General features: G+C 35.4%; 1 protein-coding gene across 1 annotated transcript in view; it reads left to right on the plus strand.

The window, feature by feature from the left end:
• Positions 1-26,306, plus strand: part of ESF1 (ESF1 nucleolar pre-rRNA processing protein homolog) — a 61,737-nt gene that overhangs the window by 1,127 nt on the left and 34,304 nt on the right. The window contains exons 2-9 of the mRNA XM_008057123.2: positions 781-1,459; positions 6,737-7,110; positions 8,286-8,399; positions 9,120-9,220; positions 10,270-10,422; positions 13,345-13,459; positions 15,083-15,230; positions 22,390-22,551. Of these exons, the coding sequence (XP_008055314.1) occupies positions 823-1,459; positions 6,737-7,110; positions 8,286-8,399; positions 9,120-9,220; positions 10,270-10,422; positions 13,345-13,459; positions 15,083-15,230; positions 22,390-22,551 (1,804 nt within the window). The 5' untranslated portion in view covers positions 781-822. The remainder of the gene's footprint in view (positions 1-780; positions 1,460-6,736; positions 7,111-8,285; positions 8,400-9,119; positions 9,221-10,269; positions 10,423-13,344; positions 13,460-15,082; positions 15,231-22,389; positions 22,552-26,306) is intronic.

The following is a 26,306-nucleotide window of genomic DNA, read 5'->3' on the forward strand; positions in this document are numbered from 1 at the left end:
GCTAAACTGTTAGGGACTATTTATAAAGGATCAATGCTAATTTAGACACACGTATGTGTGTATTCTAGTATGTTGGAGAGGGGGGATTAGCTCTTCTAAGCCTTAGTCACTTTTTAAATAAGAAAGTATAGGAAGAAGTAGTTGGAATGAGACTTATTAGCTGGAATGAGACTTTGCCTGGAGACTTGACTACCTTTGAAGGATGGTCGGATTGAAAGGGAGAAATTTGTGAGCTAAACCTGAACTTACTTTGATCTGTTTAATTAGGAAATTAGCCTTGTGGAACTAAAGGCTATTGGGAGTAGCAGGAAGTAAAGATTAATCGAATGGGACCAGAATATGAAAAAACAAATGACCAGTTTAGACTAGGATATCTTTACATTACATTACATTAATTACATTAGCTATTTTACTTAACACATACAGACATACAGATAGGAATATGGAAGTTCTAAGTGAGTGCAATGGACTAATAAACATTTGTTTCTCTCCATTAAGCCCTGGGCATCTGCTTGGTTTACCTTAAATTTATTTCTCCAGATGATTTGTAATGGAAAGAGGATATTGTATAAGTTTTTGCTTTTCAGCATGTGGTGACCCACAATAAATTGGGGAGACTAAATTAGGGAAGTCACCTTTATTTTAAGTACATCCAACTTAGAATATATTGTGAATTTATGTGTTTTTTCTTTTTTTTTTTAACGCTTTTCTTCCAGGGATGTTTAAAAACACTTAATTATATTACTAATCCTTCATTATTTTATCTGTTTTATTTTTTAGTATTTGGTTTCTTCAAGCACTTGTTCAGTAAAACGTTTAAAAATGTCATCCAAACAAGAAATAATGAGTGATCAACGGTTTAGACGGGTTGCAAAGGACCCAAGATTTTGGGAAATGCCAGAAAAGGATCGAAAAGTCAAAATTGACAAGAGATTTCGGGCCATGTTTCATGATAAAAAGTTCAAGTTGAGCTATGCTGTGGATAAAAGAGGGCGACCCATCAACCATAGTACTACAGAGGATTTGAAACGTTTTTATGAACTTTCAGATTCTGATTCCGATCTCTCTGATGAAGATAGCAAAACACTGGATCAAAAGAAAATAAAGAAGAGAAAACTCCAGACTAAAAAAGAAAAAGATTCCAAAAATCCGGTTGAGGAGAAAAAGAAATTAACCAAGGAAGTTAATCAAAAGAATTCTGAAAATAAAAATGATTTAGATAATTCTGAAAGAATTCAGAAGGTGAAAAATTCATGTAAATCTAAGATAGATTCAAACATAAGTCTGAAGAAAGAGAGCAAAGAATGTATACAGAAAAGAACAAAAGAGAAAAATGTTGTTCAACATAGAACGGACTCTTTTCCCAAAGAAAAACTAAGGACATTAGATTCAGGCCCCTCTGAAGTTGTGAACTCTCCCAAGATCAAGTGTTCTAACACAAGAAGAGAAATACAGTCAGGTTGGTTGGAAAGAATTAGAGGTTCTTTGGTGGTGTGTTATTTTTATGCTAATCTTTTAAAAACGTAAATATATTAGTATTTTCATGGTATGGAATGGTCAAGTGCCTCTTTGGAAATACGAAGCAATGAAAGGACTGAGTATTAGTGGTACTAAAAGACAGGCATGAAAATTTGAATCTTGACGTTAAATGATGATTTTGATTTGTGGTAGGCACTAGTAAGAGGTATATTCTCTAACCAGATAAATTGTTTTTGTTGTTGTTGTTATTACATGATAAGGAGAAATGTGTCTAAAGAAGTTAAGTAGAGTTGGATATGCATTCGTTAATTCATTCAACTACTTAGTAACTAATATGGCAGATAGAGCATGAGTAAGGCATGGTCCACCTTCTCAGGGCTATTGCTAGCTTATATGGTACCTTTGTGCAAATTTGAAAAGACGTGCTCTCTGGACTTACAGAGGTCCCAGGGCTTGCAGTTTGGTGAGGAGATAGCACCTTTGAGTGAAGCAACAGATTCTTTGCCCCTGAGCGGACACAGCCCCTGGTTTTTTTTTAAAAAAAAGAAAAAAAGGAAACAATTTTCATGATATATTTTGTTTAACACAGTCAAAAATTTATTTTGGTATGTAATCTATATTTTAATTCTGTTTTCATACTAATCTCAAATTGGACAAGCCATATTTCAAGTGCTCAATTGCCACTTGTGGCTACTGGTTGCCATCTTGGACAGCATAGATCTAAAGTGAAAAAATTAGAAACATAACACAAAATAGAACAGGAATAAGTGCCATAAAAGATGTTTAGTGGAGGACTATGGACATTCAGAGGAAGAGGTCACTCAAGATGTGGTATTCAGAGAAAAATTCATAGGGGATATGCCTTTTTGATTGAGATTTGGAAAAAGTTAACCTTGAGGACCACAGTGTTCTACATGGAAAGAACTTTTTGAGCAAAGATTGATTGGGCATGTTCAGAAGAGATCTGTAGTCACATTTGATTAGAAAATAAGGTCTTGAAGGGATGAAATGAGTAATAGGGTAGAGATGGTTGTTTGGAACTAGGTAAGAAACAGCTGGCTGTAGTTTGTATTACGTGTTTGCTAAACTTACTAAAATTTTGTATCACCTCTGGCAGCAAGAAATTATAAGTGTTGATGTTGCTGATATGAAATTGTAAAACTGAAAATTGCTGGTGGTTCAGATGATCCAGACCTGTGATTATAGAACCAGAGGAGAAGCCGGGCTCGGTGGCTCAGCCTGTAATCCCGTGCCCTTGGGAGGCTGAGGTGAGTGGATTGCCTGAGCCCGCGGGTTCGAGACCCACCTGGGCAACTTGGTGAGACCTCATCTCTACAATAAATCAAAAAATTAGCCGGGTGTGGTAGCGCGCGCCTGTGTTTCCAGCTACTTAGAAGGCTGAGGCGGAAGGATTGCTGGAGCCCAGCAGGTTGAGGCTGCAGTGGCCAGGAGCGTGCCACTGCCCTCCAGCCTGGGCGACAGAGTGAGACTCCAACTCAGAAAAAAACAAAAACAAAAAACAAACAAACAACAACAACAACAACAAAAGAACCAGAGGAGAGCAGATATATCAGGAAAAGGCAGAGAGGTATTGACAGGCAGAGATCACATTGGAAAGATAGGAAGTATTAGGAGTGAGCTTAAGTCCAGATAGCAGGAAATAGGGAGTCAGTGGTGAGATCTCATTCCATTTGTAGTGAAACCAGGCAGCAAACCTCATGAGGTACTGGAAGGAACAGGAAGCAGGTTACTGAAATTGAAGAGTAAGATTGGAATGGGACCAGCAGCAAAGTTGATTTGATGTTTAGTTTGTGAGGTAAGTTAATCTAGCATCTTTTTAATTCCACTTGATTTAGGGTGCTGGATTAATATTAACAGCTTTATAATCCTTTGGATTGATTTTACAAAATCTGTTTGTGTATCTTTTCTCTTTTAATATTTTCTCACTAACCTGGAGAAATGAAGATATATCAGGAAACAAAGTTAAAGTGTCTTATGTAAGGACACACAAGTCTTGGGACTTGGAGCTTGGGACTACAACTCAAGTCTTCTGATTCTTTCTACTCCACCATGTTGCTTGCAGTAATTTATGTTGGTTCCATAGCCTAGAAAAGGTATGATTTTAAGTAGAGATTAAGCAACTCCATATATAACCATCTTTTGTTCATTATTAATTCATCAGTCATCATTCCAGCAACTACTGTGTACAAGAGACTTTCTAAGTGCTCAAAGGTAAAGTTGATGTAAGGAGTTGCAGTTTGATATTTGTCGTTGTAAAATGTTTGCGTTTAGCACTTAGATTGCTAAACATCTAAGTAAATAATTGGAAATGTGTACAAAGAACGTGCATTATGGCATTATTCTTAACAATTTTAAGAATGGTAAATTAAAATAATCAAGGAATTAATTATATTCTATCCAAACATCTATAATATATAGAGTTTTTAAGATAGGCTACAAAATAACATAAGTGATATGACTGCCTACTTAAAACAAATTAAAAGAACCAGAGGAGAGCAGATATATGTTAACTATATGTTATATAGTTAAATGATAGCAAATAAGTTTAGGGGGTTATGTACCAAGATAACCCTTCAGTTATATTTGAATGAAAAATTACTTGTCATCTTTATTTTTTCATTAACCATTTTGTCCTAATTTTTTTTTCTTTTTTTGCAGTGTGTATTCATTATGTTTATAATTAGGAGTGAAAATGGTAAAGCAGTTTTTTTTTAAAGTCACTTAATGTTTACAGTCACCTGATGTTTATTAGAGCAGTACCATCTAGAAATAGAGACAGTTATTTATATTTTTGTAACCCCGGATTATCTAGCATAATTATACATTGCGAACTGTGAGCAGATATTCATTGAATGCATACTCTGAATGTAGTTGATATTGTTGAAAATATTAAAAGAATAGATCTCTTTGTCTCCCATGCATCAATTTACTATTATACAACCCAAAATGTGGTATGTATACCAATGTCATATGAGATTTTAGATAATACTCAAATTGTGTTTATATTGTTATGTATTATTTAAACATCTTAGCAAAAATAACTACCACATTACTTCTGTGACTTCAGGTATATCATTTAGAACAAAACTAATTTTTAAAAACTCAGTTTAATGAAAAGTAGTGATAGCAAAAACCATGAAAACAGTATAATAATGACTGATGCTTGAGAAATATTACAGTACTAAGTAGAGCTGGGTCCACAAAATACTCTTTCTGAGTCTGTTGCTTAAAAGTGAATTCTGCTTACCTCCTAGTAACTGTTGTGTTTTCTGATCCTATATACAGAACTTATGGTAATGCCTTCATTTTGGCTTTTTCACATCTGTTGGCTAGTTATTTTTTTATTACTCCCCATTCATGGTGCTAAAATAAAAGCCCATTTCCTACATTTCCTCCTAACAATATGCCTTTCATTCGATTAGTCTGAGGTCAAATGGTGTCTTTGTGAAGCTTTTTTACTATAAATACCTCTCTGCAGGAAAATTTAAATGTTTCTCTCTGTGTGGTGATTTGGAACATAGAGTCATAAATCAGTAAGCAATTACTTTTTGTTTATGACCAATCAACAACATGGGATCATTTTATTAATCATCTCTATTTTCCTTTCCCCAGCTCAATTCTTTGTACATAGTAGATACTCAATAAATATTCAACCAGTGAATGACTATTACAAGATTATAGAACCAAGAGAACCTAAGTTCCAATTCCATGCCAAGTCTTAAACTTCAAATTTGCTTTTAATTCTCCAAGGATAGATCCTGTGAGTAAGCAGAAACATAAGCTCCAACTTAAAGATGAATAAAACATGTAAGATGAGGTATACCTACACATGCAGCAGAGAAGCATATAATTGCTCTAGAAGTAGGAGATGAGACCTTTGGGAGTTTTGACAGCTAAAAAATCCAATCTAAACAAAAACAGTCTTTCATCTTGCTATATTGCTGATAATAACAGTTACAAAGTTCAAGATTTAACAGAAAAGTCATAAGTATTATTTTTTTTTTCTTTATAGGTGATCTCATTGCATCTCAGCCTCTGTTGTCAACTACATATGAATGAGTCATTTATCTCCAACCCAGACTTCTCTGAGCTGTATAGTCTTAAAGCCAATGACTTCATTGATGTTTTCTTTCTGATGACAGGCACTTCAAATTCAACAGACTGGAAACTGAACTTATGATTTTCCTCCACCAAACAAACACTAGTTATTTTCCAATGTTCCCAGTTTATCTCTCCATCTAGTTAGCTAGCTAACTCTGTAAACCAAGAAGTGTCATCTTTGACACTTCCAAAACTTCTGTTCCCCTTATCAAATGCTTCCATCACTGATGACTATTGGTTTTACCTCCTGACTCTGAAATCCCTTCACTTCTCTATGTTTCTGCTGCTGCCAACTTAATGCTACCCTCATTTCTTGCCTAGAGTACTGTTCTACCCTTAACTACTCTATTCACATCTACTCTTTTAGCTTTCTCCAGTCAGTTTTCTATAGTGTTGTCAAGGGGATCTCTTCAGTAAGCAAAGTCACATTATGCCTTTTGAAACATAGCATTGTCTTCCTGTTGAATTTATGACAAAGTCCAGCCCCTCTACATGGTTTTTGGATAGCTTGGCCTCTACCTGACTCTTCAGTTCCATTTGTTACTTATGCTATCTGCAATCCAGACATAATTATTGGCTTTTTTCTATCAGCTGATCTCTATAGATGCTTGTTGTTTAGAACAAATTTCCCTCATCTATTAGTCTAACTTTGACTGCTTAACTCCTCTTCGTGCTTCAAGTAGCAGCTCAGTTATCACTTAGAGACCCCATTATGTGCCCTTGAGAGCATGCTGTAACATTCCTTCTTGGAACTTATTCTAATTATAATTACATTTTTAATGTATATTGATTTTATTTGATTGGCAAATGTGCATCTGTCCTTTTCACTCATCTAGAAGTTTCAATGAGGGCTTTAATTGCTTTTCTTTTGCCAAAGATTGTATATTGAGCACCTAGCACATAGCAGACACTCCATAAACATTGAATGAATGTGCGATCTACTTGCATGATTTGGGTGTATATTAGGATTTCCATTCAATAACTTGGTTAAGCATGAATTTTACCTAGTTTATATTTTCCTTTCCTCTGTTTTATAGAAATAATATTTGTACTGGATTTGATTTAAAATAACTTGGATTCAGTTTAACTCAGTGTAAATATTTTCTTAGTTTCTCTCCCCTTTAACATTTTGCAGTGGTTCCACTCATAATGGCAAGAGATAGTGATGGTTATGAAAACTCAACAGATGGTAAAATGCTGGACAAAGATGCTCTGGAAGAAGATTCAGAAAGTGTTAGTGAAACAGGAAGTGATGAGGAATCAGAAAATGAAATTACAGATGATGGTAGTACTTCAGTTGATGATGGAAATGAAGATGAGGAAGAGGATGAAGATGAGGATAGTGAGGATGATGATGAAAGTGACAGTGGCCCTGATCTTGCAAGGGGTAAAGGAAATATAGAAACTAGTTCTGAAGATGAAGATGATATGGTAGTTTTGCTTCCAGAAGAACCTGGTTTTGAGCATGCTTGGAGAGAATTAGATAAAGATGCTCCTCGGACCAATGAGGTAACTTCTTATACAAACAAGGTTATTTGTAAAGTACACAGTAGAATTATTGTCATTGAATTAAGGTAGAATTAATGTCATTGAATTAAGTGGAAATTAATGTCATTGAATTAAGTAGAATTAATGTCATTGAATTAAGTAAAAAAAATCTTATTGGAGATGATATTCTTGATTATTCAAATTAAAATTTCTTGGTATGGAATATGTTTATATAAATTAAAAGATGTCTGTCCAAGCAGATGAGGAAGAAGATCTACATAAATAATTAAAAGTAACATGAAACTTTTAGAAAATACTTGTTGGTCAGGTTCAGTGGCTCAGGTATAATCCCAGCACTTTGGGAGGCCAAGGCGAGTGGATTGTCTGAGCCCTTGGGTTCGAGACCAGCCCGCGCAACTTGGTGAGACCTTGCATCTACAATAAATCAAAAATTAGCCAAGCGTGGTAGCACGCGCCTGTAATTCCGACTACTTGGAAGGCTGAGGTGGAAGGATCACCAGAGCCCCGCAAGTCAATGCTGGGGTGGCTATGAATGTGCCACTGCACTCCAGCCTGGGTGACGGAGTGAGACTCCAACTCAAAAAAAAAAAAAAAAAATATATATATATATATATAGAAAATACTTATTGTACCTACTGTACCTAGTAGAAATGTTACAGGATAGCATACTCAACTTTCTTACTAATGTATGGTGGCAAAATAGCTTAACAAACTCAATAGTTAAAAAATCAGTTCATAGGGTTTGAATCCTAGCTTCACCCCTGCTTACCTCTGTGATGTTTCACAAGTTACTCAGTTTGTCTGTGCTGTGCCTGCGTTTCCTCGTCTGTAAATTAAGGATAAGAACATCGGGCTATTCTGAGGATTAAGTAAGCTATCACATGTCAAGCATTCAATAAATGTTTTCTTTGCCAGAAAAAACAAACAAACAAAAAAACAGTTCATGATCTTGTTCTTATTTAAGAACTATGAACCACGTAAGAAATGCTTATTTGTTTTGACTTTATTATTGCTTGACTCATTTGAAGTTCTTTTTTACATGCTGAAACCACTTAGATAACTACTATACTGATGTCAGAGCTTGAGGAAGAGAAGGCATTACATTTTTAGAGTCTTTATTTTTCAAGTATTGAGAATGTGATATGGATTGTGTAATGTTTTTTCTCATTTCTCAGATTACACATCGATTAGCAGTTTGCAACATGGACTGGGATAGATTAAAGGCAAAAGATTTGCTGGCTCTGTTCAATTCATTTAAACCTAAAGGAGGTGTTATATTTTCTGTAAAGGTGAGAATTGATTCATTTTGAAGTAAATATGTCTAGGCATTTTAACTTAAATATTTTTTCTTTAAGTCATAATTTTCCTTTTTAGGGAAAACAATGTGGAAATTATCCAATACACTTAATTGGGTGGGGAATTTTTGTAACATATAAATGTTAGGAAGGAGTAAAATTATTATTATTATTGATGGACTATATGATTGTGTACACTTAAAAACCCAAAGAAATAAAAGCTCAGTAAAGGGACTGGTTATAAAAGATAAATACTTTAAAAAACAAATTTCATTCCTTATTTCTCACATTAGCAAATTAAGAAAAAAGATAATTTTTTTTTCATTGTGTTTTATATATTTTTGAGTATTTCCTATAAACCAATTTGGTCATTTGTCATGTGTGTTTACATTCAAAGTTCCTTGAGCTTATATCTTGTTTTGCTTTTCTTAATTTTTCCCTTGGATTCCAGAACCATCTTGTCCCAGGCAATGTGTGGAGGAGACATTCTGTTTTTGTTCCCAAGCTCCACATTTGTTATTCTCCAGCCAAAATGATGTACTTTAAAGGAAAAATTTCAGTATATTTTAACTTCCTAGAATGTGCTTGGAAGTGAGTCATCTTGGTTCTTTTTGTTGAGTCAAATTGTGACTCTTAGAGTTCCTGTCCCTAACAAGTTTGGATATTTATGAAAAGGAATGTACAAATCACATTGATCCTACTTTTTGTGTTTAGATATATCCTTCGGAGTTTGGAAAAGAGAGGATGAAGGAGGAACAAGTTCAAGGACCAGTAGAGTTATTAAGTATTCCTGAAGATGCACCTGAAAAGGATTGGTACTGACTATACAGCACAAGACTAGAGCTCATAAATTCATGTCACTAATTTAGAATTCTGGTCACCTTAGTAGTTAGGACTAAAGGTTACACTTGTGCCATGCATGGTTAAAACAGGTTGCAAAACAGATTGAAGTCGGTCAGAAGTAGCATATTATTCCAACAACACTGTGCTTATATATTTATATATCTGTAGTCATGAAAATTATTGCAGTGTTTGAAAAGTATTTCATAATTAAATTGATTTAGAGTTCTTTCAGCCTGATTACTCTAAGTAAATTTTGCTTTTTTTTTTTTTGAGTTGTTACTTTCCATATAAGTGGCCTTGAAGTTCTATTTACCTTCAAATTATATAATTTTTCTTATTTGAGAATTAATAGAAAATAAAAAATGATAAAATTTTATTTATCATCATGGTGCATGTGATATAGAAAATAATTTAAGGTAGTTTTTAAGCCACTAGGTGGTGCTATATTTACACTTAATAAAAATGGTGATTAAATAGATCCATGGCAGAAGAGAGCAGATTGATTAAGACTGTTTCACCAGTGCTTAGTGTGGAAACTTAAAAGAAAAAGTGTTGTAGTTAAGTGAAATTAAACATAACTATTTAGACTTGACAACACATGAATCTGGTGCAAACATGTTGCAAGATCAAGAATTTCTTTGTTATTAGAGCTAATGCTTTCCTAGAATATTGTATAGTATAGTGATCCTCTCCAGTGGTTTTACTTGAAAAGGCTATATGTGGTAGCAAAACAAACAAAATAACTATTGAAGGAATTAAAATTATAGATAAGCACATGTAATTTTCACACTCTCCCTTTCTAGATACCAAATTCCAATTGAAATACCCGTACATTGTCAAAATAATGAGTTGAGCCTAAGTATTTAATATTCATAAAGGCAAAGTCATGAGGGAAAGGTGGCTTGGAATGGAGGCCGTCTTGTAATATATTTTTCTTGAAACAATTACGTTTATTTTTGGAAGGGAGATAGGTTTTTGTATTTCTGTATAGGTAAGCTTAATGAGTTTTTTTCAACTTTAGGACCTCTCGAGAAAAACTGAGAGATTATCAATTCAAACGACTGAAGTACTATTATGCAGTAGTAGACTGTGATTCTCCTGAAACAGCCAGTAAAATTTATGAGGATTGTGATGGCCTGGAATTTGAAAGTAGCTGTTCTTTCATAGATCTAAGGTAATCCATTGCATGTCTTACCGGTTTTACCCTGTAATGCAACATGATTGTAAGAAGGGAAATATTTGAACTGGTAGAACTCTCTGTTTTATATTCTGAAAGAATTTTTTGCTTTTGGGTGAGCCCTGTTCTGTGGAGACTCCTAAGGAAAAAACAAACAAAATGCTGAAGTTATTATGTATGAACTATCCCCACATTTTTTTTTTTTTGAGTTGGAGTCTCACTCTGTCGCCCAGACTGGAGTGCAGTGGCCGCTCCCAGCCACCGCAGCCTCAACCTGCTGGGCTCCAGCGATCCTTCCGCCTCAGCCTTCCGAGTAGCCAGAATTACAGGCGTGCGCTACCACGCCCAGCTGATTTTTTGATTTATTGTAGAGATGAGGTCTCGACTGCCCAGGCGGGTCTTGAACCCGCGGGCTCAGGCAATCCACTCACCTCAACCTCCCAAAGGCGCGGGATTACTGGCTGAGCCACCGAGCTGGGCTGTATCCCCACATTTTTATCCTTTGAGACATGTGAGCTGTGTTTTTAAGATGATGTGTTATACTGTTGCTATTTCTTTGCAACTCTCTTTTAGAGATGAAGTAACTTTTTTAAAAGCATGGAGGTAGGGGGCAGAGGAATTTGCTAATAGACTGGTATCTCTAGATCTATGCTATCTAGTACAGTAGCCACTAGTCACATCTGGTTATTTAGATTCCAGTTTCATAGTCACATTACATACATTTCAAGTAATTAATGGTCAAGTTTTAGACAGAGCATATGCAAAACATTGCTGTCATCACAAGAAGCTCTGCTGGACAGCACTGCTTTAAATGCTGTTTCAGTGGATGAATGATGTTGCTGGTGATGTCTTCAGACTTGGACGTTATTTTCATCTGGGCTCAGGCTTCCCCCACCCAGAGCTAAAATCCTAGGTAGTTGTTAATGTCAGTTTTGAGGAAACAGGAAGCTGACTACTCTACCCTTTTATCATTGACCTAGTTCTTTTACACTGAGCACGCTTTTTTAGTGACACTTTCAGTAGAAATCACTTACTTGCATCCATGTTTGTGAGAGGCTTTGTTCTTAAAATGAAATATTTTAGAAAACAAAAACATCATATTATAGTCAGCTGCAGCTTTCTTGCTTTGAAGATATTCAGACTGGTAGAAAAATAGCAAAAAAATATTGAATTGATAATTAGGGGTAAAATTTTAGCATGCTTAAGTATGTAGCAAGAATGACATCTCATCAGGCAAGCTCTTTTCTGTTAACAGTTTTAATAGGAGGTTCTTATTTTGAATATGTAAGTAGTTATTTTGTTAGAATGTCAAACTCTGGGTTTTATAAATTCATGTTAACTTGTTCTTTTTATGTTCATGTTGTTCCTTGTTTCTTTCTGGGATATTCCCATGCAGTGTTAGAATAAGCTCTCACGGTGCCTCACAAATAAGTTCAATGACCATGGGAAAAAAATGTACATTTCTTGTTTTACCATGCATAACATCAAAAAAGGAAATAGTTTTCTGCTATCATTCCATTATCCAAGGAAAACTTTTTTCATCTACCCTGAAATATATGTTAAAGCAAGCATATTGGATAGTGTTTACAAATATTGATCTTAGGTATCAATTTTTCTTCTACTAATCCTGTGCAAAAGTGTAGCTGAAGGAGGGTATTCTGTTAACCTCATGAGCCTTAATTGCCCATTTCCTCCCAAAAAGCCACTCTTGATAAAATATATAGCATATACTTTTTTAAATGTGTATGTAAGCCGGGCTCGGTGGCTCAGCCTGTAATCCTGTGCTTTGGGAGGCTGAGGTGAGAGGATTGCCTGAACCCGTGGGTTCGAGACCCGCCTGAGCAACTTGGCGAGACCTCATCTCTACAATAAAATCAAAAATTAGCCAGGCGTGGTAGCGCGCGCCTGTAGTTCCAGCTACTTGGAAGGCTGCAGTGGAAGGATCGCTGGAGCCCAGCAGGTCGAGGCTGTGGTGGCCGGGAGCGGCCACTGCACTCCAGTCTGGGCGACAGAGTGAGACTCCAACTCAAAAAAAAAAAATGTGTGTGTAGAAACGAATTCTCATAAACTACAAAAGCCTAGCTTATTTAACTTTTTATTCTTTTTTGTTTCTTTTCCTAGCTTAATGCTTAAAAGTTGTTGATGATTACAATGGCTAATTTATATTTAACAGCTAGTTATTTGTGAAATGGATGTTGAGGCAAGTGAATTGCCTGAGCCCGCGGGTTTGAGACCAGCCCAGGCAACTTGGCGAGACCTCATCTCTACAATAAATCAAAAATTAGCTGAGTGTGGTAATAACGCACGCGTGTAGTTCTGACTACTTGGAAAGCTGAGGTGGAAGGATCGCTGGAGCCCAACAGGTTGACGCTGGGGTGGCTGTGAGTGTGCCACTGCACTCCAGCCTTGGCGATAGAGTGAGACTCCAACTCAAAAAGAAAGAAAGAAAGAAAGATTTTTAGTCTTGAAGAGTTGACCTTAAGCTTTCCCTTACTTTCAGTGCCACCTCATGTATGTGATACTTTGTATTCAGACCACTTACTCATTCATAATTCTATTTGATCTTCAAAATGCTATATAACCATTGACTGTGCTATCAGGAGTCTGGGTCTTTTTAAAACATGAGGAGCCCACATGTGTTTGCACCTGACTCATATTAACTGACTCCTAATGCAGGGTTTCTATCTACACAGCATCCTCTCAAATCTAGTGGAATTATAGATTTATAGCTTAGGAATTTCAGAAATTTTGTATCAAGGTTATTTCTAACATTGTTTGCCTCTTCTACATGTGTGTTCTTTAGAGGCTTTTATATGGTATGTATGTATAAACTTCAACTAATTAGATGAGAATCTGAACTCTGGTTGTTTATCATTGCAGCATATGTTTAAATGAATTTATTTTTTCTTTGCTTCTTAGGTTTATACCAGATGATATTACTTTTGATGATGAGCCCAAGGACATAGCCTCAGAAGTGGATTTAACAGCATATAAACCAAAATATTTCACATCTGCTGCAATGGGAACATCGACGGTACTTCTTAACTTTTATAAATGTGTAACAGAACTTTATTGCTTTAAGAAGAGATTTTGTGTATTATTTACTTATATCATCTTTAAGAAGAGATTTTGTGTATTATTTACAAGTACAAATAGAAATGAGACACAAGTGTGTTTAAACCTATTTTCAGATTCTTGTTATGCCTTTAAACTTATGTTCATTACCTGCTGATGTTTCTTTTTTCTCTTCTGTCTTTCCCACATACTTTTATTCAACTAGGTTCTTTAATAAGCAGTATGTCTGTTATTAATATCCTCAGCTGTGGAGGGGAGGTTACAGATTACCTCAAATCACAGTTAAACAGAACTAGTGAAAACTTAAAATAGGAGCACATTTTTCTGCAGATATGATACAAAATTGCAAAAAACAATTGATGTAGAGTAATTCAGGACTGAAAAATGACACTTAGTGCTTAATAATAGTCACAAGGTTTTTGTCTACTGAAATAGTGTATTACTTAACTGACTACCTTGTCATTTTTCTTTCTCCCCATGAACATTCTACTCATAGCTGTTCTCTGCAGCAGTCACACTGACTTCCCTCCGTCTATGTGATCAACCACTGTGCTCCAACGAGGAGGGACTGGTGGCAGAGAGAGTTGCTGTATCTGTCATCTGCTATGCTGTAGTGGGCATGGTGTGGCATTGATTAGTTCCTGGATATAGTAAAACTCTATCATGCAATATGGAGTCTAAAGATTCAGTCACATAAAACGTAACGGCATGTTATTTTCAGGACCAAAATAATGACTAGGGACAGCCTGTCTAGCCAGCCAGTCTGGTGTTCTGGTTTCTGGCTGTATCATCACCATCTGTCCTAGTTCCAGGAGTAGTTTGGTTGTTACCAGCTCAGACTTATTTGTTAGAATAAGGATCATTCTAAATCTTATGACTAGCTGGCAGTTCTAAGATGGTAACAATGATTTTAAGGATCTCTTGGTTAACTGGTGCCTATTTTGCTGTCCTTATCTGGGGAGATTGGTCTGAATAAAAAAAAAAAGAAAGAAAAACAACAAGGATGTGAAATCTACCATGTGTTGAAGGAAAAAAACCTCTAGCAGGACCCCATGTGATAATAGAGGCTGTGTACAGGACAGGAGCCAATCACCAAACCAATTATGTTGTAATGAATTCATATATCATGTGGGTTTAATGTACTTCCAACCAATGGATGCCTTTCTCATCAATGGCTCTTAATCATTTTTGAAAATGGGCCCCACTGAGATTTTGTAGGTAAAAGCCTACAGATTTCATATAGTTTGTGGAGCTCCAGATGAAAAACATGTTTTCACTGGTTCATAATAATGTTAACTTTCTCCCTAGAACATTTTCTTATTTTGATCACTGTAGTTAATTCACATAGTGATTAATTTTTACACCCAATAGTGGAGTATCCTTTATATAGCAGAGAATTAAAAACAGTTCCCTTTCCACAAATAGAAAACTATTTATAATCATGTCCTTCCTGTATTTGTTTTAGTGTGTCTTAACTTTTTTTAACTTACTGTTAAATATCCAAATTAACAATATATATTCATTGATAAGTTTGGATTGTTGACATTTTTTGTGTGTGTGTTGTTTTATGCATTGATGAAAGGTGGAGATCACTTGGGATGAAACTGATCATGAAAGAATTACAATACTCAACAGGAAGTTTAAAAAAGAAGAGCTTTTAGACATGGATTTTCAAGCCTACTTGGCTTCTTCTAGTGAAGATGAGGAGGAGATAGAAGAAGAACTGCAAGGTACTTAATTTTTAGTGACACATCAATGGAAATAAATCTCCGGCAGTAGCTTAAAGGGGAGAACCAAACAAATTTTTAAACAGTTTGCAAAGCATTCTTGCATGCACAGTATTATACACACCTATAGATAGTGGTTGAATTTTCTAAAAAAGTGTTTTCTTTGGCTGAATTTCTTATTAAATACTTGGTTTAAAACCCTTGACTTGATCTGATGCATATAGTTTTACAATCTTTTAGTAAACTAGTAAAATGCTGTATTATCAATGCCCCCCTCACCTCTTTTTTAAAACTAAGAGCTACTTTTAGATTGAGTTAACGTTTGTAGATTCCATTTTTCTCAACTAGACTGGAAAGTAGAGCCTCAGTTTCTGTACTTAACTTAGAAGTTATGGCTTACATCATTAACTTAGTAAAGTCTAATGATAATTAATATTTTACTCTCCTGGACAATATAGCAATATAGGAATCTGTAAACAGCTTTTTTTTTTTTTTTTTTTTTTTTGAGTTAGGAGTCTCCCTTTGTTGCCCAGGCTGGAATGCAGTGGCACTCTCATGGCCACTGCAACCTCGACCTGCTGGGCTCAGGCAATCCTTCTGTCTCAGTCTTTGAAGTAGCTGGAACCATAGGCACATGCCACCACACCTGGCCAATTTTTTGATTTATTGTAAATTTGAGGTCTTGCCAATTTGCCCAGGCTGGTCTCGAACACCTGGGCTCAGGCAGTTACCTCACCTCTGCCTCCCAGAGTGCTGGGATTATAGGCATGAGCCACTGCACCCGGCTTATAAACAGCTTTTATGCTATCATTGTGTATTATAATTCTAACAATTTTTGAAAACCCTTCGGGATGCAGTATTGCTGTTTTATACTTCCCTCATTTAAATTTGTCCACATTATCTCACTTCCTTTGTTCTTTCTTTCTAAATCTCATAACTCTGGAATCATTCTCCCTCTACCTTAAGTATACCCTTCAGGATTTCTTATAGTGAGTGTCTGCTAGTAGCAAACTCTCTTGTGATTTAGTTTGTCTGAAAGTGTCCCTACTTTGCCTTTACTCATAATGAATAGTTTCACTGGTAAATAATTCAAGTTTGGCAGTCTTCCCTACCCCCAAGTTGATAATGACATTCTACTGGCTTTGTTGTTGTTCTAGAGAAGTCAGCTGTCAGTCGAATTTTTTCCAACCTTTTGAGGGTTGTCTGGATTTTTTTCTTTGACTGCCTTTAAGGTTTTCTCTTTCTTTTTGGCTTTCCACAATTTTACTACAGTGTATCTAAGAGTAGATTTATTTTTATTTTTTGAACATGTGTTTGTTGTTGGATTTCATTTATTTGTGGAGTGCTATCTCTCATCAGTTTGGAATATTCTTAGCCATAATATTTTCAGATATTGTTTCTCCTATGCTTCTCAGACTCCAATTAAATATATGTTAGACCATTTAATTGTTTTTTAATCTGTTGTCTCTTTACTGCATTCTGGATATTTTCTTCTGATCTATCCAGTTCACTAATTGACTTTTCAGCAGTGTTGAATCTGCTAATGGACCTACCCATTGCATTCTTAATCTTGGCTATTATATTTTTCACTTGGAGACTTTGTATTTGGCTATTTTTCTAGTCAGCCATTTGACTTTTTATAGTTTTCTACTCATTTCAGATAGTTTCCATATTTTCTTTTATTTCTATAAACAGTAGCATGTTTTTATAATCTGTCTTGATAATTTTAATATTGCATTTATTTGGGGGTTGGTTTTTATTATTTTACTAGATATTTCTTTCTTGTTTACTTGTCTGCCTGGTTAACTTTGTGTATTGACTAAATATTTGAAATGAGGATATCTTCATCAGAAATAACTTTCATTTACTTTAGTTGGTCTAGAACCACATTACTCTAAGTTTCAATGCTTAAAATTCCCTATTTTCTGCAGGTGATTCAAGTCTTCATGAGGTCTGGTTTACTTCAGATTGATCATTTCTCTGGGAGTATATCCTTCTGGGTCCCTGCTTAATGTGGTGATACTAATTAAAATCCCTCCTTTTCCCTCGTAGGCTGCCCAGGCAGCAGTTGAGTTTCACAACTGTTTCTTCTGTGGATCAGGAAATAGCAAATGACCTCAGGACATAACAGGCCTTTAACTCTGGAGTCATCCCTCTGCTGTCCCCTTCTTGATTTTGACATAGTAATTCTTCACTAACTTGTCAGTTTTTTGGGGTTTTTTTGAGTTAGAGTCTCACTCCATTGCCCAAGCTGGAGTCCAGTGACATGCTCACGGCCACCACAGCCTTGACCTGCTGGGCTCAGGTGATCCTTCCACCTCAGCCTTCCAAGTAGCCAGAACTACAGACATGCACTACCTTGCCCAGCTAATTTTTTTTATTTATTGTAGAGATGAGGAGGTCTCGCCAGGTTGCCCAGGCTGTTCTTGAACTGGTGGGCTCAGGCAATCTCCTCACCTTGACCTTCCAAAGTGCTGGGATTACAGGCTTGAGCTACCACGTCCAGCCACTAGTTGGTTCTTTGAAACTTTGCTTTCATTTTTTAACCTCTGAAGCTTTTTAAAAGCTTTTTTTTTTTTTTGAGTTGGAGTCTCACTCTGTCGCCCTGGCTGGAGTACAGTGGTAGGCTGACGGCTACCGCAATATTGACCTGCTGGGCTTTGGTGATCCTTCTGCCTCAGCCTTCTAAGTGGCCGGAACTACAGATGCATGCTGCCATGGCCAGCTAATTTATTGTAGAGACGAGGTCTCACCAAGTTGCCTGGGCTGGTCTCGGACCCAAAGACTCAGGCAATCCACTCACCTTGGCCTCCCAAAGTGCTGGGATTACAGACTGAGCCACTGAGCCCGGCCCCCAAAAATTTTTAAAATATTTAGTTCAACCGGGCTCGGTGGCTCAGCCTGTAATCCCACACCTTTGGGAGGCTGAGGTGAGTGGATTGCCTGAGCCTGCGGGTTCGAGACCCACCTGGGCAGCAAGACCTCATCTCTACAATAAAAGTAAAAAATTAGCTGGGCATGGTAGTGCGCTCCTGTAATTCCGGCTACTCGGAAGGCTAAGGTGGAAGGATCGCCAGAGCCCAGCAGGTCGAGGCTGCGGTGGCCGGGAGCGGCCACTGCACTCCAGTCTGGGCGACAGAGTGAGACTCCAACTCAAAAAAAAAAAAAAAAAAAAATATTTAGTTCAACTTGCTGTCCTCAGTGGAAATGTTCATTGGTCTGAGTACCTAGCTTGCTGGTATTAGAAGCAGAAACTCTCAATTATCTTTATCTTTTTTGTATCCGGGTCTCAGTCACCCAGGAGGGGGTGCATTGGCTCTATCACAGTTCCCTGTAGCCTTGACCTGGGCTCAGGCAGTTCTTCCACCTCAGCCTTCCAAGTAACTGCAACTACAGGCGCATGCTACCTTGGCTGGCTAATTTTTTTTTAATTTTTTTGTAGATATGTGGTCTCACTGTGTTTCCTACGCTGGTCTCGAACTTCTGGGCTCAAACAATACTTCCACCTTGGCCTCCCAAAGTGCTGGGGTTATAGGCATGAGCTACTGTGCCTAGCCTCTTCATCTTTATTTATTTATTTATTTATTTATTTGGTGATTAAAATGATTAATAGTGTACAGTTGACCCTTGAGCAGTGTGGGTTTTTGAACTGTGTGTGTCCACTTTTATGTGGATTTTCTTCTGTTTTTGCAACCCCTGCGACAAGGCCAGCCTCTTATCTTCCTGCTTCTTAGCCTACTCAACTCAAAGATGATGAGAATGAAGACCTTCATGATGATCCACTTCCACTTAATAGTGAATATGTTTTCTTTGTCTTACGATTTTCTTAAGAATGTTTTATTTTCTCTAGCTTACTTTATTGTAAGAATACAGTAATATATATAACATACAAAAGGCAAGTTAATCGACGGTTTATGTTATCTTTAAGACTTCTGGTCAGCAGTAGACTATTAGTAGTTAAGTTTGAAGCGAGTCAAAAGTTATATGTAGATTTTTTTTAATGTAGATTTTTTTATTGTGCACTACATCAGCACCCCTAACTTCCATATTATGTAAGTTTCGACTATACTTTTAAATGGTATATGCTCTTTGTTTAAAATAACTCCTTTTGTAAAAATAAAGCCCCTATAACTTTTTTCCTATATTAGATCTTTTTGGAAATTTGGTTTCATGTTAGATTCTAGTTGATACTGACTGCCTAATATCTTCACAATTTCGTTCTTCTTATCTCTATGGTAGAAGAGTCTTCATTATGAAAAATTATTAGTAAGAGGACTAATGCTGACAGGAAGTGGAGAAGCATAAATATTAAACATTAAATTAGCAAGAATTAGTATTCTTTAATTTATAGCTTAACATTTTTCATACCTGTCTTTCTGGTTTTCCTTTTGTTTTTGTTTTTGTAACCTAAATGTCAAATTAAGTAAATCTTAAAATGCTTCTTTAGTATCAATATAGGGCTATTAAACTTTGACTTTCTTCGATCTTATGATTATCTATCATTGTTTCTTTTAGACTTCTAAAGATAGTGCTTTGTTTTTCTGAACTTTTCATAAAGTACTGCTCTTGAAAAATATTTCATACATGGAAAGTCATATTTAATCATTCTAGTTTCTTTGTTTAGACAGCTCATATTAATAAAAACCACATAATTGCTTAAGTAATTAATACTCTTCAAAATTTATATTTGCAGTGGTAGTTGAGTTGGGCACAAAAGCCCTCACATTTTCTTAAGGTCTCAATAGTTGATGTTTGTTCTTTTTTTTTTTTGGCATTCCAAAGAATTGGGTTACCATTTTATTTTTTAGTGTACACAGAGCAGTTGAGTCTTCAAATAGCCTCTATGTCTTTTACCCCCATAGATATGTAAAAAGACATATTTATCTACATTTCCTTTTTATTTTTATGCCTATATAAGCATTTAGTACTTTTCTGAACATTCTGGATAGTTTTTCTTTACTATTAGTTCTAAAATAAAAGAGCATTTCATTTGTTCCTGTGAAGATTGGGTACAACATTTTCAAATGGATTTCTTTGGTTTGGGAGAACTGAAATACAATTTAAAATGATATTTTTGACAGTAGGGCAGCTAGTGTTGTGAATAAGTAAGCATTAATTTTTCAGTACATTCTTTTTAAGGTCTTGGACTCTTCTGGTTTGACAACCTGACTTCACCCTACATTTGTTCCTAAACCCCCTCTATCTTTCTTTTCATAGTTATGAAATGAGGATACTAATAGTGCCAAGTTAATGATTAGAAAGATTGAGATGAGTATATAAAGTGCTTTACAAACTACTTTGTATCATATATTTTTTACTTTTTAAACTCTAATGACTAGTGGATTTTTGTTTGAAATATGCCTGTTAAGTTTTTAAAGGCATGTTAATTTCTTCAGTATTTTAATCAATGACAAAATTAATATAATCTGTAATTTAGTATTTCTCATAGATACACTAGTGTATTTGAATGCCTTAGAGTTAACAAAATGTTTCTGGTTATTTATAAAAGAGCATTTCAGGGTGGTTTACTGTTAGAATTATTTTTTTCACTCCTTACATAGTGTTACGCTTTCACAAAATAATGTCCTTGAATTGGGAAAAAACAGACCTATGTGAATTATCCCATATTTTAAAGCTTCAGAATGTAAGATTTTAGTACTGGAAAAAATCAATTTAAAGTAAGCCATCAGAGACTTACCACTAAAATTTCAACCTGGAAGAAGCTTGCTTCTAATTATGTTTTCAGAAGTAAGCTTTTAATAGAAAGAAATACATTGCCATTTGTTAATATGTTCCTGATGTTTTATCCATTGAATTACGGGATACATGACAGAATTCCATCCAACATTATTATTGTGGCACAAAGCACAAACAGGAAAAAAAATGAATTTCAGCTGTTTGAATGAAAATGTAAGTATGTGATAGGATGGAAAGAATGTCCTGGACCATTTTTCATTCATTTAGAGGAAAAAATAAAATAAAATTTACTTAACCAATTGTTTTCCATATCACCTTTTCAAGATATAAGGACAATCTGTTAACACTGATGTTTCACAGCCAAATGCTTAATAATTTCAGACATTTTTGGTGACCAGTTGCCACTGCTTATAAAAAAGAGATACTTCATTATGCTGCTTCTAAATTTTCTTTCACTTGGGACAGTCAGTTCAATAAGTTTATATGTTTTGCATTAAAACCCAGGTTTCTGATTTATGTTTTTGATTTGGAGAACTACAGTAGAAGTACAGAACAAACAAACTTTTTGTGTATTAGATTTTTTTGAGTATTTGTTGCCAATGAATTTTATAGTTTCTTTGCATTCTAACTATTCTCTTTTCTCATAAAACTAGGAAATAGAAATGGGAATTTTTTTCCCACACAGAGAAATTGATTGAATTAACTTCTAATTCATTCATTTATATTCATTGTTATGTTATATTATTTATTTGTTTATTTTGAGGCAGGATCTTACTCTGTTACCCAGGCTGGTGTGCAGTGACATGATCCCAGCTCACTGCAGCCTTGACCTCATGGACTCAAGTGATCCTCCCATCTCAGTCTCCCAAGTAGCTGGGACTAGTAGCCATATATATTTTTTGTAGAGATGAAGTCTTACTATGTTGTTCAGGCTTGTTTTGAACTCCTGGCTCAAGTGATCCTCCCCCGCTCAGGTTCCCAAAGTGCTGGGATTATTATCTCTTCTCTTTAGACTGAATAGCTAAAGCTAAGTGCCAGATTCATCCAACAGTATTCAACTTCCTTTTATTGAACATGACATTTTAAAGCCACTGTGCTGTATGATGGAGGAAATAAAGAGAGATGAAATATTATCCTTATCGTGTGCTTGTAGTAAGAAGTCCAAGGATGTTATGTGACAGCAGCATTATTATCAAAATACAAATTTTAATAAAAAAGGGATTCCCAAGTATACTGCTCATGACTGCTCATTTATATTGCAGGTGGTTTTTATTCTGTACAAGACATGTCTTTCATTTAATTCATTTACTATTCAGAAGTTTAAGTCAAATTTTGATATTCCATGGTTGAAGTATGTTTATCTTCTTTTAGAAGGGTGCTGGAATGACCATGAGATCTAAACACTAGAGTTGAAAGTAAATTGCTTCTATGGACTATATGATTTTGTTGTTGTTGTTGTTGTTAGGTGATGATAGAGTCAATGTAGAAGAAGATGGGAAAACAAAGAAAAGTCAAAAGGATGATGAAGAACAAATTGCTAAATATAGACAGCTCTTGCAGGTTATTCAAGAAAAAGAAAAGAAAGGAAAAGAAAATGATATGGAAATGGAAATTAAGTGGATTCCAGGTAAGAATTAGATACTAACTAAATGTTTTGTTTTAATTTTAGGATGTTGAGTGCATTTTAGATATGAAGAAAAAGAATCGTAACTTTTCTTTGAAAACTTTAAAAATCTTATTTTTTGAGAGGCTAAGGCAGATGATCACTTGAGCCCAGGAACTTAGCAGTGAGCTATGTTCATGCCATTGTCCTCCAGCCTGGGCAACAGAGTGAGACCCTGTCTCTAAAAATAAAAAATCCAAAATAAAAAGCAAATCTTATTTTTCAGAAATATTTTGGTGAGAGCCTTAGCACAGTATTTGTATAGACCATTTAACTCACATAAAGAGTAGCATTTTAGACTCTTACCAGCTTATTCTTGATTGGCTCTTTTATTTGCTAGCTATAAATTATTCTTATCCAGTTATGAAATTAGAATTTTCCTAGGTTTAATTCCTATCATCTCAGGATATCGAAATTTGAATCCAAGCACCATGTATTCTACAGTCTTCAAAATATATAATTCTTAGGTGGCCTTTTCTTCCATAATCCCTACTAGTCCTTAATTTGTGAGGTTTCACTAATGGAAAATTTGTATTACATAGTTTCCCATCTCAGTTTTACTCCGAATAGTCAAAGAAATATAGCAGAATATTATAATACAAAGTAATTACAATCATGTCAAAGGTAAAAACTAGGATAAACATGAATTGTTCTCGAGCATATAGTAGTATCCTCTTATACCCAGTTTCACTTTCCACAATTTCAGTTGCACAGTATAATACAGTAAGATACTTTGAAAAAGAAACAAATTCATATAACTTTTATTACGTATGTTATTATAATTGTACTTTTTAATTATTGTTGTTAATCTCTTATTGTGCCTAACATAAGTTAAACTATATCATAGCTATGTATGTATAGGAAAAAACATAATATGTATAGGGTTCAGTACTAGCCGAGGTTTCAAGGCATTCACTGAGGATCTTGGAATATATCCTCATAGGTCATGGGGGCTACTGTATACATTTTTTCAACAGTTCTGGACAAATCAGCATGTACTTTTGCAACCAATCTGGTTTTTCAGATTACTGCTTTATATGTATCTTTTAAATCTGGATTTGTTTGTTTTGTTGATAAGAATTCAGTTCATTAGGTCCAGTTAGTCTTAGAAGAAACAATATAACCACTTGTAGGAACACCATTGTTTAAAACTTAAAGGTGTTCTAGTATCAATTATTTCTATTTTTTTATAGTAGCATGCTTTTACACAAAACATTTGTATGGGTTTTTATTCGGGAAAAGAAAAACTAGGATACTTTGATATTTGCGAATTGATTGACTATTATAGTAAATTTACTAGGGTGGACAAGTCTTCTGCATATTCCTACAGGAATGAGGTGTTTCATTGTAACTGATTTGTTTTAAATGTTTGGCTTTTGCAGGAAGTAGTGATAAAAAAAGTAAAGTTTACTAGTGTATCATATGACTAGTGATGAGAAAAATTCAGTTGATTTAGACTAGAGAGGGAAAATCTAAAAAATGACTTTAATAGTTATTACCAAGTACTTACAGGATACATACATGAAGACTTAATCTCTTTTATTATGTCACAGGGTAGCACTACTGCCAGTGGATAAAAGTTGAAAGAAGGTAGAGTTCAATGTAATATAATGAGAATTTTTCTATGTTGTTACAATTGTTCAGCAAAAGACCATGAAAGCTGCTTTAAGAGGTTGAGCTCTCTGTGTCATTAAGTCTCCACAATAAGGCTCCCTAATTTTTAGATTTTCTGTAGAGACAGGCTCACTGTGTTACCTAGGCTGGTCTCGAATTCCTGGGCTCAAGTTATCCTTGTCCCGTAGCCTCCCAAAGTGTTGGGATTACAGGCATAAACCACCACACCACACAGGATAGAGCTACCCTGTGACTTTTTCTATCTTTTAAAAAGGAGCCAAGAAATACTCTTTTTTAAAAGATAGAAAAAGTTCTGTCTTTTAAGTTTTGGAAGATAGAAAAAGTTCTGTCCTTTAAGCTGAATACATTGTAGCTTAATTTTAATCTTAGAGGTGGGCTCAATGTCTCATGCCTATAATCCCAGCACTTTGGTAGGCAGAGGTGAGTGGGTTGCCTGAATCCAGGAGTTTGAGACCAGCCTGAGCAACTTGGCAAGACCTCATCTCTACAATAAATCAAAAAATTAGCTGGACATGGTGGTGTGTACCTGTATTTCTGCTACTTGGAAGAATGAGGCAGAAGGATAGCCTGAGCCCAGCAGGTTAAAACTGCGATGGCCATGAGCGTGCCACTGCATATATAATATATGTTATGTCTATTATATATTGTGTATATATATATAATTTTAATCTTAGAATGAGCTTATTGAATGAAGATATTTTATTTTTTAAAAAAAATTTTATTATAGAGATGTGGAGTACAAGTAAGGGTTAACTACACAAGTAGGCTGCATGCAGGTGAGGTATGGGCCTCCAACTGACCCTCACTTCTGTGGTTTGGGACCAGGTACCCTTTGTGTTGTTTCGTGCCCCCTTTCCCATCCTCCCTCCCCTAACAGTGCCCAGCGACTGCCCATCCATCCCTTGTGCTAATGTGATTAATGTTCAGGTCCCACTTATGAGTGAGAACATGAAGGTATTGAGTTCTTTGATCTGATTTGCTGTGAAGTGCATGGTTTTATTCTTCTTTATGGCTGTGTAATACTCCATCGTGCATATGTATCACATTTTCTTTATCCGGTCCACTTTCGATGGGCAATAGGGTTGGTTCCATGTTTTTGCTATGGTGAATAGTGCAGCTATATATAAACATGCATGTGTAGGTATCTTTTTTGTAGAACGATTTATGTTCCTCCGTATATTTCCAGGAGAAGGATTGCTGGATCGTGTGGAAAGTCAATTTTTTGTTCTTTTAGGAATCACCACACTGCTTTCCATAGAGGGTGAACTAGCTTGCATTTCCACAAACAGTGAAGAAGCACTCCCTTTTCTCAGTACCTATGCCAGCACCAGTTATTTTTTTAATTTATTAATGATGGCCATTATTTTAATGTGAACATTTTTAAATTGAAATGTTCAGTTGTCTGAGAAAGAAGATTTAAAATAAATTGGATTAAGATGTTTTATAGCAAATATTTCAGATATTGTAATATACATGCCAGTTATATGGTACAGATATATGATATAGGTCCTTCACTAAGTGAACCACACCAAGTGGACTTTAGTCTTTATTAATGTAGTTATGTAGGACAAATATCCACATGTGATATTTATACTTGTATCCGTAATTAGAAGATTGAAGTAATACATGTTTCCTGGGATACAACCCCCACTTGGTCATGGTATATTACCTTTTTACATATTCCTGACTTGACTTAGTAATGTTTTATTGAAGATATTTACCTTTGTTAAAGAGGGATATTGATCTGTAGTTTTCATTCCTTGCATTGGGTTTTGGTATCAGGGTAATGTGGACCTTATAAAATGTAACATTATCATCTGTAATTCCACTATCCCAATCCAGCGACTGATTAAGTAGATTGCAGTTTAATTTACCATTTCCGTTATTGGATATTTAATCAAATTTCTAATCTTTCACTACAAGAGATTTGTGACATTGAAAAGAAATAGGACAAATCCCAAACCCACAAATATCCGTCCTTTTTTAGATCTCTTCATTTTCATCACTAGACAAGTAATTGGGTTGTTTTTTTTTTAGAGCCTTTTGGTTTTAAAAACTTTTTGTTAACAAAGATGCCTCAAACC

Source organism: Carlito syrichta, unplaced genomic scaffold, assembly GCF_000164805.1.
Source record: "Carlito syrichta isolate Samal-C Ts95f unplaced genomic scaffold, Tarsius_syrichta-2.0.1 Scaffold302767, whole genome shotgun sequence".
NCBI classification, from domain to species: domain Eukaryota; kingdom Metazoa; phylum Chordata; class Mammalia; order Primates; family Tarsiidae; genus Carlito; species Carlito syrichta.